Source organism: Zea mays, chromosome 3 (genome assembly GCF_902167145.1).
Source record: "Zea mays cultivar B73 chromosome 3, Zm-B73-REFERENCE-NAM-5.0, whole genome shotgun sequence".
NCBI lineage: Eukaryota > Viridiplantae > Streptophyta > Magnoliopsida > Poales > Poaceae > Zea > Zea mays.
This window is the reverse complement of record NC_050098.1, coordinates 102,943,355-102,956,732: the sequence shown is the minus strand read 5'-3', so window position 1 is coordinate 102,956,732 and position 13,378 is coordinate 102,943,355. Positions and strand designations below refer to the sequence as shown.

At 41.4% G+C, this 13,378-nt stretch overlaps 1 protein-coding gene across 1 annotated transcript; it reads right to left on the bottom strand.

Annotated features, from left to right (window-relative positions):
* Nucleotides 1-1,796: 1,796 nt before the first annotated feature.
* LOC103650331 (4-hydroxy-7-methoxy-3-oxo-3,4-dihydro-2H-1,4-benzoxazin-2-yl glucoside beta-D-glucosidase 2, chloroplastic-like) lies at nucleotides 1,797-5,823 on the bottom strand. Its single transcript, XM_008675927.2, has 12 exons — nucleotides 5,395-5,823; nucleotides 5,214-5,283; nucleotides 4,896-4,954; nucleotides 4,678-4,753; nucleotides 4,486-4,563; nucleotides 4,288-4,375; nucleotides 3,750-4,005; nucleotides 3,315-3,651; nucleotides 3,190-3,224; nucleotides 2,694-2,796; nucleotides 2,249-2,357; nucleotides 1,797-2,171 (listed from the first exon to the last, which is right to left on the bottom strand). Exons 1-12 carry the CDS (start codon nucleotides 5,545-5,547, stop codon nucleotides 1,988-1,990), a joined length of 1,548 nt encoding a protein of 515 aa, XP_008674149.1. The 5' UTR covers nucleotides 5,548-5,823; the 3' UTR covers nucleotides 1,797-1,987.
* Nucleotides 5,824-13,378: the final 7,555 nt, after the last annotated feature.

The following is a 13,378-nucleotide window of genomic DNA, read 5'->3' as shown; positions in this document are numbered from 1 at the left end:
TATAAAAGATTGATATAGAGGATACCATTAAAGATAATCTAAAAAGATTACCTCATATATATTCGGTTCTCTCAAACAATATCATCTATATCTCGTCCTCCATATATTAAATACACATATGAAAGATATATTTTGCTCTAGATTTTTATATGTATGTATTTATCATACCCTCAGATGTCTCTTATATATATTTTACTGTTGCTTAATCTATTGTTCAGTGTATTAAAATGAATACAGGAGAAAATAGAGTCTATGTACATAGAGAACGAAGAAGTGTCCCCTAAATTTAGAGGACTCTATGGAAGACATCGCTGGAATCAGCCTTATACCGCCTCAAGCAGTTTACCCATATAGCTGTGAAAAACACTGTTTAAGCTATTTTGCACTGCAGACTCACAGCAGTAAAAAAAGGAAATTTCCAACAGCCTAAACTCTCGGAAATAGCTCTAAACCGTCGGAAATACGCTATTTCCGACGACTTTTGTTTTACATCCGACAGCACTCTTCCGTCAACGTTAACAAGTCGGAAATAGGCTTATTTCCAACGGCTGCCCGTGTTTATGACAAGGCATGTGCTCGTGCGAAATTTCGACAACATAACCCGCTGTTCTCCAATCGCACGCTTGAAAAGGTGCAATTGGAGAACAGAGAGATTACGCTGCCGAAACTACGCAGGAGCACATGCCTTTGTCATAAACACGGAGTCTGACGGTCACCCCGAGGCTGTCCAATAAAGAGACAATTCCGGTCCAACACGCCTCACATACATCGCTTGTGAGGTGTATTGGGCCGAAACAGGTGACGCCTAAGTTTCGTTTTACATAAGCTAACGCTAGAATCATCGTGCATTATTACATAATTTAATTAATAAACCACTAATATAATATTGTATACTAAATAACATTGTTTTTTGAGTGAAAAACCATATGAAATTTATAATTTCCGAGGTCTTAATAATTACCCTCGGAAATTATAAATTAGTATTATATAAGCAACCCTAAATGAACTAAATGAAGCTAACTCAATTTATATAATCAAATTTTGGCCGTCAGAAATAACAAATTAAACAATTTTCAACAAACAAATTATTTATTTGTACATAAACTAACTACCATCAATCAACACATTCATACATACAAATCTAAATACAATTAATACTACTCACTTAGTGGCGGCGACGTGGACACTGTCGGGACGTGGGCGCGCAAGGTTGGGGCGGCTGGGGCTAGGCAAAGCAGAGGCGTACGACAGCGGGAGGGGCCGGGGACAGGTGGGGCAGAGGCGGTCGAAGGTGACCGGCGCCAACGAAGGTGGCGGCGTTGGCGCGGACGAGGGTAGGGCGCAAGGCTGGAGGCCATGGAGCTGACATAGGCGGCCGTCAGTGATGAGCGGCGGCGCGGGGGCGGGCTTGACAGATGGAGCAGGCGCGGTGGGAGAGCGAATGGATCGAAACGGCATCATGTGGCGGGTTGGCGGCATTAGCTAAACAACTCTATTTTCGAGGGCTGATTTGACAGCTGTCGGATGTAATGGCTATTTCCAACGGCTGACCAGACAGCCATCGAATATTACTTATATTTCCGACGGCTTCATCAGACCGCCGGACATTGTATTGTCTTCGACGGCTCCTATGTAAAACGTCAGAAGTAAGCCGTCATAAGTGATCTGTTTTCTGTTGTGACTGTACCTTTTACAAAGTGGAATTTGAATATGAGGATGATGATGTGTAACCTACTGGAGATAGTCTTAGCTCTTGTTGTTTAAGTCGTTTCTTTTGCCAGTTGAGAAAAATAAGATATCATCCAATTCAACATTACAGATATTGAAACAGAGAAATTGATCACTTCATTTATTACATAATACGGTAACAGTGAACTGGAACAATATACGGTGTTGGAGAACATGACTCCACTACCTCCTGTGGAGGTGCAAATAAAAATATAGAATTCAAATCACACAGACCCGGTCTTTTATGCATGGCACATCATTAGGCGCTGCCAGCCTTCTCAGTGTTGAACTCTTTCAACCACTTGGCTGACTTCTTCATGTAGCGTTTGTAGCCGTCATTACGGTCAACGTAGACTATGCCGTAACGTTCGGTGTAGCCCGCGGTCCATTCAAAGTTGTCCACCAGAGACCAAGCGAAGTAGCCCCGCACATCTGCCCCCAATCTGCATGAACGGATAGATGTAATCAACGGACAAGTTTCTATGCGAGAAATGAACTAGAGGTGCGTAGAGACTCATACTCCATTGAGTCCTTAATAACTGCGATGTGGCGCTGGAGGTAATTTATCCTTTTCTGGTCATTCAAGGCATCTTCCATGGGTAGGTCGCCATTGTCAACGTCACCCATCCCTGTAAATATAATCACATGTTCAGCACTTCATTCCATGGGTTTTCCGGCCAAGTTCGCCAGATGTTTTAACAAATAACCGATTGCATGCTAGCCCAACATGCCCGTCCGTACCATGTGATTAGATGCACATGGTCCTGATTAGATGCCCATGAGAAGAATAAAAAGGTACAACTGTTTGTAGTCAACTAAAATTTAGTGCTCCCTCCGGTTTTTTTATATTTGATGTTTCTTAGTATATAACTGAACTAATCAGCGTCAAATAAAAAACGGTTGTAGTAGAACCTATGATTTAAATTGCAACAAAATGCAAAAATATGGAGCACATTACTACTTACCATTCTCAGTGATGTAGATGGGTGGGTTTCCGTATTTGTTCTTCATGATCATAAGGAGATCCTTTAGGCCATCAGGGTACATGTAGATCCACGGATTCCCCATCTGCAAATGAAGTAATGAATATATTACTCATAATAACAAACTACAGATTTGTTCCGCTTTATTTTTGCCAACACAAAACATTTGTGTGCCTTACGAACTTAACATCAGCATGCTCCCCATATTTAAATAATAAAAAATAAAATTATACATAAATGAATATTCAAACTAAGATTGTTGGCTCATACCTTCACACCTACGAGCCAACACAATGCATGTCTTTGTGCTTTATTCTCTATATTTAAGTATAAATGGAAACCGTAGCAATGTAAGATCGGTCAGTTTGATAGTTAAAGTTTAACCATGAGCATTCTATGACTATTCTTGGACATAGTTTTTACATTATCACTTTCAACATAAAATACTGTAAAAATAATAGTGTAAGAAGATACGTACCCAAGGACCAATGGGTTTGTCGTCAGGCCCATACGCTGGTTGACATAAGAATAAAAGCGCATGCACGATTAGTATGAGAACGTCATTTTTTAATAGAACAATCGAGCAGAACTATTATTTCTTACTTTCTTGGCTAGCATAGGCATCGTCAGTGTTGAGCGCCGGTGAGTAGTTTGGAGAGATATCAATGTGTTTGGAGAACCTTGCGGTATAGTAGTTTAACCCCAGCATGTCATAGGAACCCACTAGCCTTTCTTGCTCTTCGACGGTGAAGAAGGGTAGTCGATCCCTCACCAACGATCTCATGGAGAAGGGGTAGTCACCACGAACCAATGGCTCCAAGAACCATCCTAGGTTAATGTCCCAGGACCTTTCTTGTGCCTGTTGATCCACAAACGCTGACTTTTCGTATGGCACTCGACCCATTACATCAAATGCAATCCCTATACGTCCGTTCTCATCCTGCAATTTATTTATTAGTATACTGGAGTGTGTTTTATATACGCGGTAGCACTATTTGTTACTTTAGAAGAGTGGGGAGTATTTGTATATATATGTACCTTGTAATGCTTGTTGTAAAGATCAACAGCCTCAGCATGGGCTAGGAGAAGGTTGTGACCAACAATGTATGGCTCGATAAGTGAGTTTCCAATTGGGTTAGCACATTTTTGTCCTGGGGAGCACCGCCCTGGGGCACACAACCCGATTCCATAGGAAAAAGAAGAAAACGTTTGGGGCTCGTTAAATGTCAACCAATTTTTCACTTTGTCACCGAAGTTCTCGAAGCACACCATAGCGAAATCTGTGTAATCTTTTCTGAAAAATTGCAAAGCCGGATAATGTGTTATATGCTAGTTAATTGACATTTTCCATGAATGACAATTGATGCATGTTTTTCCAATCCTTAGTTGTGACCCATCATGAAGTTAAATCACAAAAATTTATGGTGTCCAAAATGCATGTAACAATATTTTAGTTCATCGTTTGTTTTATCGAAACTAGAAGTATTGATGAAACTTTAGAATCATCGTCAGAGAGCAAGTAGACAAAATAATGATTGATGGGAGCATATCATTTCAACTGTGTATAAATACTTACACAATCCTCCGATCTAAAAAGCCACCGTACTTGTCTACCAGTGCTTGAGGCGTGTCCCAGTGGAAAATTGTTATAAATGGCTCTATGCCTGAGTTGCAATGAGCAAAAAATGATTCATGAAAACTTCATCACATTGGATTGCAATCCTGATCAATTAATTAAGTTGCTAAGCTAACTAGTAAGAAAAAATGTTTTTACCCTCCGCTAGCAACAAGTTGATGAGTTTTTTGTAGTAGTTGATGCCATCCTGATTAATACCTCCTTCGAGCGTCCCCTCTAAAAGCCATAAGCATACAATAAAATTAGAATCGTAGCAATCCAACAACTCTGGTTGGATGTATATATGCGCGTAGCTAGGGAACATATTTGGTTTTTTTAATCTATACTTACTTGGCAGTATTCTGGACCAAGAGACGGAGAACCTATAGGCATCCAACCCTATTTCCTTCATCAACCTTACATCCTCCTGCCAGTCATAATGATGATAATATGTATTAGCAGAAACATTAACATTTTCGTGTTCCAACAGTATTTGTGTCGTCTCGGATATTCTCAGATTTACTTACTTACTCTAGTTATTATTGATGGTGGCATATCTCAGTACTTACATGGTACATGTGGTATGAATTTGCTGCAACGTCCCCATTGCTCCCGTCCGCTATCAAAGCTATATATTGATATGCACATGAAGGGAAAAAAAAGCAAAAATTAAGGGAAGAAGGCCATCATATTTGTATCTTATTGTTGGTACAGCTATGGCTTTTGTCCTAGCTAGCTTGTTATATAAACTACAAGAGGCTGCGCCCTTTCTATATGAACGAGCATTTTTTTGAGTGGCTATTATATTATTATATATACAGCCTGAGTGCTTATCAATCATAAACCAAAAATAAATAAAAGTGATGGATTATATGTGCGTTAGTTACATGGAAAACTGTGGCAGAAGTGATCCCATGTGCTTGGCCCCTTTCCACCTTCATTCCAACCACCTTCAATCTAAACAGATACATTATATATATTAGCTGTCAATCGATCTGTCATCAACCCTACTTTATTTCCTTTGGAAATAAAAACAAAGACGTAAACATTCGTCCTAGAGAATAATACCTGGTATGCTGAAGTGGCAGCGCCAACGATGAAGTCAGAGGGGAACCAGTCTCCTTTGGGGACTTCCCAGGGCCTCAGCATTTGCTTTGCATCGTCGTCTCCATCCTCATAGCGCCTTGTCTGGTAGTTCTTGTAGTTCCCGAACCGATCCATGCCCGCAAGAAACTTTTGCGAAAGACCGCGGGAGTTGACAAGCTTTACCTCAGTCCTCAGAGCGTGCAGTCCTTTGGTGGCTCTCCTCCGTCGAATCGCTGGCGGGTATCTGCTCCTTCCAAAACCTTCGACTCTGCGCGACCGCTCACAGGTCGAATCGCTGGCGGATATCTCCTCCTTCCAAAACCTTCCACTCTGCGCGACCGCTCACAGCGTGGTGCTCTGAATGACCCCCGCCTCCGGAAGTCTGCAAATAGGAACACAGAGCTCCCGCTCACAGCGTGGTGCCCAATATATATATGTATAATAAATGGTTGAAGAGGTCTTCCACCGGGAAGGTACGTGGTGCTCAATGTCAAAGGTAGGACATTTATGATTAAAAAAAAAAGTACGTCAGCCGCCAGTTTTTCCGAGAACCCCTCCCAACAGCAACAGTAGGTGAGAGGGAATATTTTGAAAATTTGTTATTACCGTTGGATGGGAGATGGATATTTCGTATTTAAATTGTGCACGCGTGCACTGTAACTTTCAATACCCAATGCGTTGCCATCCCTCTACCGATATATATATACTCTGGGCCTTTAAGGTAGTGTTTGGTTGTAGAGCCAAGTAGAACGGAGTCGTTCTGTTCCAGTTTTGTTGCTGTTTGGTTACAAAGTAACTAGAACGGAATGGCTCCAATTAGGGAATATTCTCCTCAGATCCGGAACCATTCCGCTCCAAAAAATCAACGGAACGGAGCCGCTCCGTTCCCATCCCGCTCTCACAGTCACGCTCCGCTCCGTTCACTCTGCAACCAAACAAAAAACAGAGCCGCTCCGTTCCAGATTACCAAACATAGAACAGAGCGGCTCCGTTCCTATAATCAGGGATAGAACGGCTCCGTTCTACTTGGCTCCTCAACCAAACACTACCTAACAGACACGTTCGGGGATGGCCCATGTGGTCGGATTGGATAAGGTTCATTTTTTTCATATTTTCTCTTCAGATTCGGATTGAATATGGATATTAACAAGTTGTGTCGTATAAGATTTGAATAGATATCGACATCTTAAATAATCAACTTTTAATATATAAATATAGATAATGATTGGATATTACAGCTGTTGGGGGTATGCTTCGTAGCTGAAGATCATGTAAAAAGAAACACATTCGGCAGATCCTCTCAAAAGCAGTGCCGAAGCTATCACTCGTAAAGCTTCGGCATAGTGACATGTCTCAAGACGAAGGAGTGAACCGACTTAAAGATGAAATGACCAATCGACCCATGATAGTTTGTGTCATTATTGTAATCGATTGTAAATGGAATAAATGTAATTTCACACAGGCTGCACCTTGTGCCTATAAATAGATGAACAGTGCCCCGTACTGTTCACGCTTTTTGTAATCACTTGTACGAAACACTTGGATTCTTGCCTTCCGTCAAACCGAAGGTATAAACTTAATTAAATATTATATGTTAATATTCAAGTTTACATGATGAAATATATGATTAATATTACGTGCTTGTTTATGTTATCTTTCATGTTTTATGTTTTCAAATACTTCGTCTTTTATTACCTTATAACCTTGATCATGAAGGTATGTCCTTCATAACCTTCGTCCGAAGATCATATATCCTTAGGGAAATAATCCTTCGAAGGACGAAGGGCATTTAACCATTAACTTCTTTTTGTGTTGCCTTGTTCTTAACTCTTAGCATTTGAGAACAAGTCCCCAACATTGGTGCCCACCTCCGGTGAACTCACTTCCACTTTTTAAGTTGATGGCTTCGTTCAACAATCAAGCTGAATCTGCTTCGGCTACGAAGCTGGTGCTCTCGATAACAGGCGGTTCGTGCTCAGAGCCGGCCAACAAGAAGCAGAAGAAGGAGACCCAGAGAAGGGTACAACATGTCGGGGTGCAGGGACCCTTCATCAAGTCGAAATGGTCCCACATCCCAATTACCTTCTCCCAGGAGGACCTTCAGCTCAAGGATTACCCTCACAATGATGCTATGGTCATTTCTTGTGTCATCAAGGGATTTCTGGTCCATAATGTTCTGGTTGATACAGGTAGTGCAGCGGATATTATATTTGCCAAGGCCTTCAGACAGATGCAAGAGCCAGAGGATAAGATTCATGATGCTACACACCCTCTTTGTGGCTTCGAAGGAAGGCAGATCGTAGCACTCGGCAAGATCACGATGCCAGTGACCTTCGGATTTGTCAACAATACAAGGACTGAACAAGTTGTGTTTGATATTGTCGACATGGAGTACCCCTACAATGCAATCATTGGTCGTGGGACACTCAATGCTTTTGAAACAATTCTTCATCCAGCATATCTATGCATGAAGATACCTTCGGATCAAGGGCCTATTGCTATTCATGGAAGTCAGGAAGCTGCTAGAAAGGCTGAAGGAAACTGGACAGATTCAAAAGCAATCCATAATATAGATGGAGTCGAAGCTTGTGAGCAGTATAAGTACAGAAGGGAGAAGGCTGCTTCGGTCGATCAGCCGAAGCCCATGCTTCTATGTGAAGATATAACAGAGCAGAAGGTATTGCTGGGATCTCAATTATCTGAGGAGCAGGGGAAAACTCTAATAAGGTTTTTGTTCAACAACAAAGATGTCTTCGCATGGTCAGCCAACGATCTCTATGGTGTCAACAGGGACGTCATTGAACATTCGCTCAATGTCGATCCATCGTTCAGACCCAGAAAGCAGAGGCTTCGGAAAATGTCTGATGACAAAGCAGAAGGTGCTCGGAATGAAGTGAAAAGACTTCTTAGTGCTGGAGTCATCAGAGAAGTAAAATATCCAGAATGGGTAGCCAACACTGTTATGGTAAAGAAGGCCAATGGTAAATGGAGAATGTGCATTGATTTTACTGATCTCAACAAGGCTTGTCCAAAGGATGAGTTCCCGTTACCAAGAATAGATTCTCTAGTAGATGCAGCAACTTCGTTAGAGCTCATGAGTCTACTAAATTGTTATTCAGGCTACCACAAAATCTGGATGAAGAAGGAAGATGAGCCAAAAACCAGCTTCATAACCCCCAGTGGTACATATTGTTATCTTCGGATGCCTGAGGGGCTCAAGAATGCTGGAGGAAGCTTCAGTAGAATGACAGCCAAAGTCCTTCACTCTCAGATAGGCAGAAATGTGCTAACATATGTTGATGATATCATAGTAAAGATCACGAAGCAGGAAAATCACATTGTTGATCTGCAGGAAACATTTGCTAATTTTAGGCAAGCTGGCCTGAAATTAAATCCAGAAAAATGTGTCTTCGGAGTAAAGAAGGAAAAAATTCCTTGGTTGTCTAGTTTCAACGAAAGGGATCGAAGCTAATCCGAACAAAATCGAAGCTATTCTTTGGATGGAGCCGCCAAGCATAAAGAAGGGGGCCCAACGGCTGACAGGAAGACTAGCATCTTTGAATCGATTCATATCTAGATCAGCAGAAAGAAATTTACCATTCTTCGAAGTGCTGAAGTCGGCCAAAGTCTTTCAATGGGGATCAGCTCAGCAGAAAGCCTTCGAAGAGCTGAAGCAATACCTGATAGATCTAACAACGCTAACTCCACCCACGCTAGGGGCTCCTCTACTATTGTATGTGGCAGCTTCGCACTCTGCAGTAAGTGCGGCGCTTGTACAAGAGAAGCTTGAAGGACAAACTAAAAAGCAAGTCCCAGTATATTTTGTCTCCGAAGTATTAAGCTTATCAAAGAAAAATTACACAGAATTGGAGAAAGTGTTGTATGCTGTATTAATGGCCTCTAGGAAGCTTCAACATTATTTTCAAGCTTACCATATAATTGTTCCCTCATCACAGCCTCTGAAGGATATTATGAGGAACAGAGAAGCTACTGGAAGGGTTGGAAAGTGGGCCGCGGAGCTCAATGAATTCACCATTGACTACGTGCACAGATCTTCAATTCAATCCTAGGCGCTAGCAGACTTCATCGCTGACTAGACACCAGGGGCTCACGAAGAAGGGACAAGCAAGGATGCCGAAGCTTGGACGGTGTTCTGCGATGGTTCTTGGGGAACCTTCGGTGCAAAAGCAGCTGCAGTTCTAGTAGCACCGTCAAAAGCTAAAACATGTTATGCAGTCAAACTAAATTTCAGTTGCACAAATAATATTGCTGAGTACGAAGCACTTCTATTGGGACTTTGGAAGCTAAGGGCAATGGGAATAAGAAGGGCTATTCTAAAAACCGATTCTCATGTTATCGCTGGTCACATGGATAAAAGTAGCAAGGCACGAGATCCGAAGCTTGAAAGATATCTGGATACAGTCCGAAGGTTGGAGGCTTTCTTCGAAGGTTTTTCTGTCAAAAATATTCCAAGAGGTGAAAATGAGCATGCAGATTTGCTAGCCAAATCAGCGGCCCAGGGGCTCCCCTTGCCTTCGGAAGTATTTTTTGAAACAATAAAAGCACCTTCAGTTGAACTCATGGAGAGAGCAGTGCTTACTATTTCTCCAGTACACAGTGAAGACCGGAGAACTGAAATAATATCTTTCCTTCAAGGCAATTGTCTTTCAAGTGATGAAGATTATAACAAGATAATAAAGGCAAGGACAAGACCATATGTAATAATAGAAGGGGAATTGTATAAACATGGAGTTTGTTCCCCACTCCTCAAGTGTTTATTAAGTACCGAAGGTATTGAATTAATGAAAGAGATACATGCAGGTATGTGTGGATCTCACATTAGGTCTAGGCCCTTGTTGGGAAAAGTTTTTCGACAAGGATTTTACTAGCCGAAGGCAGCTTCGGATGCAGCAGAATTAGTTCAAAAATGTGAGGGCTGTCAAAAATGTGCAAGAAACCAGAAGCAACCTTCATCTCTCACTTAGTTAATACAGCCCACTTGGCCGTTGCAAAGGTGGTGCCTCAATTTGCTAGGCCCACTTCCACCAGCACAAGGAAATCTAAAATATGTTGTGGTGGCGGTAGAGTATTTCTCCAAGTGGATTGAGGCGAAGCCTTTAGCCACAATAACTTCGGTTACTTTCCAGAAATTTTTCTGGCAAAATATTGTTTGTCGCTTCGGAGTGCCGAAGGCTATTACTGTGGACAACGGAACACAATTCGATGCTGAAGCTTTCAAAGAATTCTATGAACAATTTGGCACGAAGATTCATTTTGCATCGGTCAGACATCCGGAGTCAAATGGACTTGTTGAAAGAGCTAATGACATTATAATGATGGGAATAATGAAGTTAATCTTCAATCAGCCCAGAAGAAAGTGGCCAGATGAATTGATCAAAGTGGTGTGGAGCCACAACACAACAATATCAAGGTCAACAGGCTTTACACCATTCAAATTACTGTTTGGTGACGAAGCAATAACCCTAGAAGAAGCTAAGGCAGGATCAATAAGAACAGTGGCTTCGGCAGAGGACAAAGCTGATTATTCTGTGGCAAAAGATGCTATAGAAGGGATCAGGCTTTAGGCCGTGGAGAACATCAATAAATATCAAGCCAAAACAATAAAATGGTGTGACAGAAAAGTTCGGCTAAAGAACATTAAGCCAGGGCATTTAGCACTTCGGAGAGTTGCCAACCCATATACAGTAGGCAAGCTACAGTTGAAGTGGGAAGGACCTTTTCTGGTAGTATGTTCGTCAAGATCTGGTTCTTACAGATTGAAGGATATGGACGGCAACAACATTCCTAGATCTTGGAATACGGATGAGCTTCGGCGATATTATGTATAGCTTGATGTAATCTTTATATTTTTCCTATGGCACCCTTTTCCTTTCTAAAGGGGAGAAAGGTTTTTAATGGGGTCATAGCATGTAATTTCTATTTTTCTTATTTCAGCTCTACAAGAGCAAATCCCCCAAATATGTAAATGTAAAAACTGAGCATGCACCATCGAGTGCAGGGAAAAAGAAAAAAAACACGGAGAAGCTCGAAAGTCGTCCCTAAGGGGATGCAGAGCACAATGAAGCTACAAAAAGCCGTTCCTAAGGGAGCGCAGCATAAGTTTTCTGCTCAAAAGTCGTTCCCAAAGGAATGCAGAGCTTACAGCGAAAAGTCAACGCCGATACCGCCGAAATATAAGGCGAAGAAGCTCAAAAGACGTTCCTAAGGGGATGCAGAACTTACAGCGAAAAGTCAGCGCTGATACACCGAAAAATAAGCGGTGAAGCCGAAAAATAAGCGGCAAAGACACTTCGGTCATTCCCAAGGGAATGAAGGCTTTGGTTGTGGCTTCGTATGTGTATGTTCGGACATTCATTTGCACGACACATCACATCATACATTTGCATTCATAACCATTCATTTAGAAATACATAGGATAATCATCATCATAACATACAGACACAGGCGGATGCTTCGACCATAAAATATAAGGCTTCGGCAAAAAGAAAAAAGAAGCAGTTTCATGCTTCGTTGTGTACGAAAAGAAGGGAAGGTGTTTTTCGCCTTCGGCTCAAAAAATACTAATTTCGTCCACATCAAAGCAATTCATACATGGACAAAAAGGTAAAAATATATTACAAGGTATGCACAAATTTACATAATTAGAATTTAATTCTTAATTTACAAAATTCTCTATATAGAATGATACAAGTGTTTTTAGAGTTTTTTTTCTACAGCTAGCTATTCAAGCTTCATCATCATGAGCTTCGGACAGTCCACTAAGTTTCGGCTTCAGGCTCCTCGGCTTCGTCATCCTATGCATATTAATGTTATAAGGGAAAAATTCAAGTTCAAAGTAAAGGGTAAGCACAAGGTATGATTTTGTTACCGGCTTAAGATGACTTCGAGCCTCGTCACCAGCTAAGCTTCATCCACCTTTCGTCCATACTAGCTTTATAAACCTGTTTCCTATACTTCGGGCAAGACTGTGAATTTTCAATTAGATCTGCTGGTGACAAGCTAAAATTTGGCCTATTAACAATTTTTCCATGTGTGCAACCAGACTTCAGGAAGGCAACAGCTGTGCCCCGAGAAGCTACCAGGGCATAGAAATCGCCATGCCCAGCTATAATTTCATCAAGGGCTTCAATTTCACCCTCAATGTGTTCGAAGGTTCTTGGCAGGTCTTCAATCGAAGGACTAAATTTTTCATAGCCGGCTCCAATCGAATTGAATACCTGTTTCAGCCGTTGCAAACATCGATTGCTGAACTCCAGACATTTAATTTGAAGTTCTTTCAATGATTTTTGTAAATTTGAACTTCTTTCGACCTCAGCTTCAAGTTTTGCATCGAATTTCTGTTTTTCTTGTTCGAAGCTCTCTGATTTTGAAAGAAGCTCCGCATTCAACTTTGCAATTTTAGCTTCGGCCTCTGTTAGTAAACCGCCTGCTGTCTGAAGTTCAAAATCCTTCTTTTCAAGGGCAGCTGCTTGATCTTTTATTTTGTTTTCTAAGCCCTCAATTATGACTTCATGCTTTTTATCTTCAATATCTTGTTGCATCTTCAAAGCTTTACTCACTAGCATACTCTGTGCAGAAGCAACCTTTGTTAGAAAACACCTTCGTTGATAAAAACAATAAAAAGTCAAAGAAAAAATTTTTACCTTGAAATTAGAATAGAATAAACTACCGACAAGATGCTGCCGTCGGTAGCGGCTTAGGTCAGTCTCAAGCTTCGGGAAACCAATACTCTTCGACAGAGTACCGATAACCTTTGCTCCGATTTTATCTCGGAGACAGCCTAACTTTTCATCGTCAACACCACCGAAGTGTAGTGCCCCTGGTTGATATCCGCAGGATATGGCATATTCTTTTAACTCTTCTTTCTCAGCCTTCGTCAACTCTTGTCCAACTAAGTTTTGAAAGTTGAGAATTTCTTCTTCCAAAGCATCTTCGGCTATTTCCT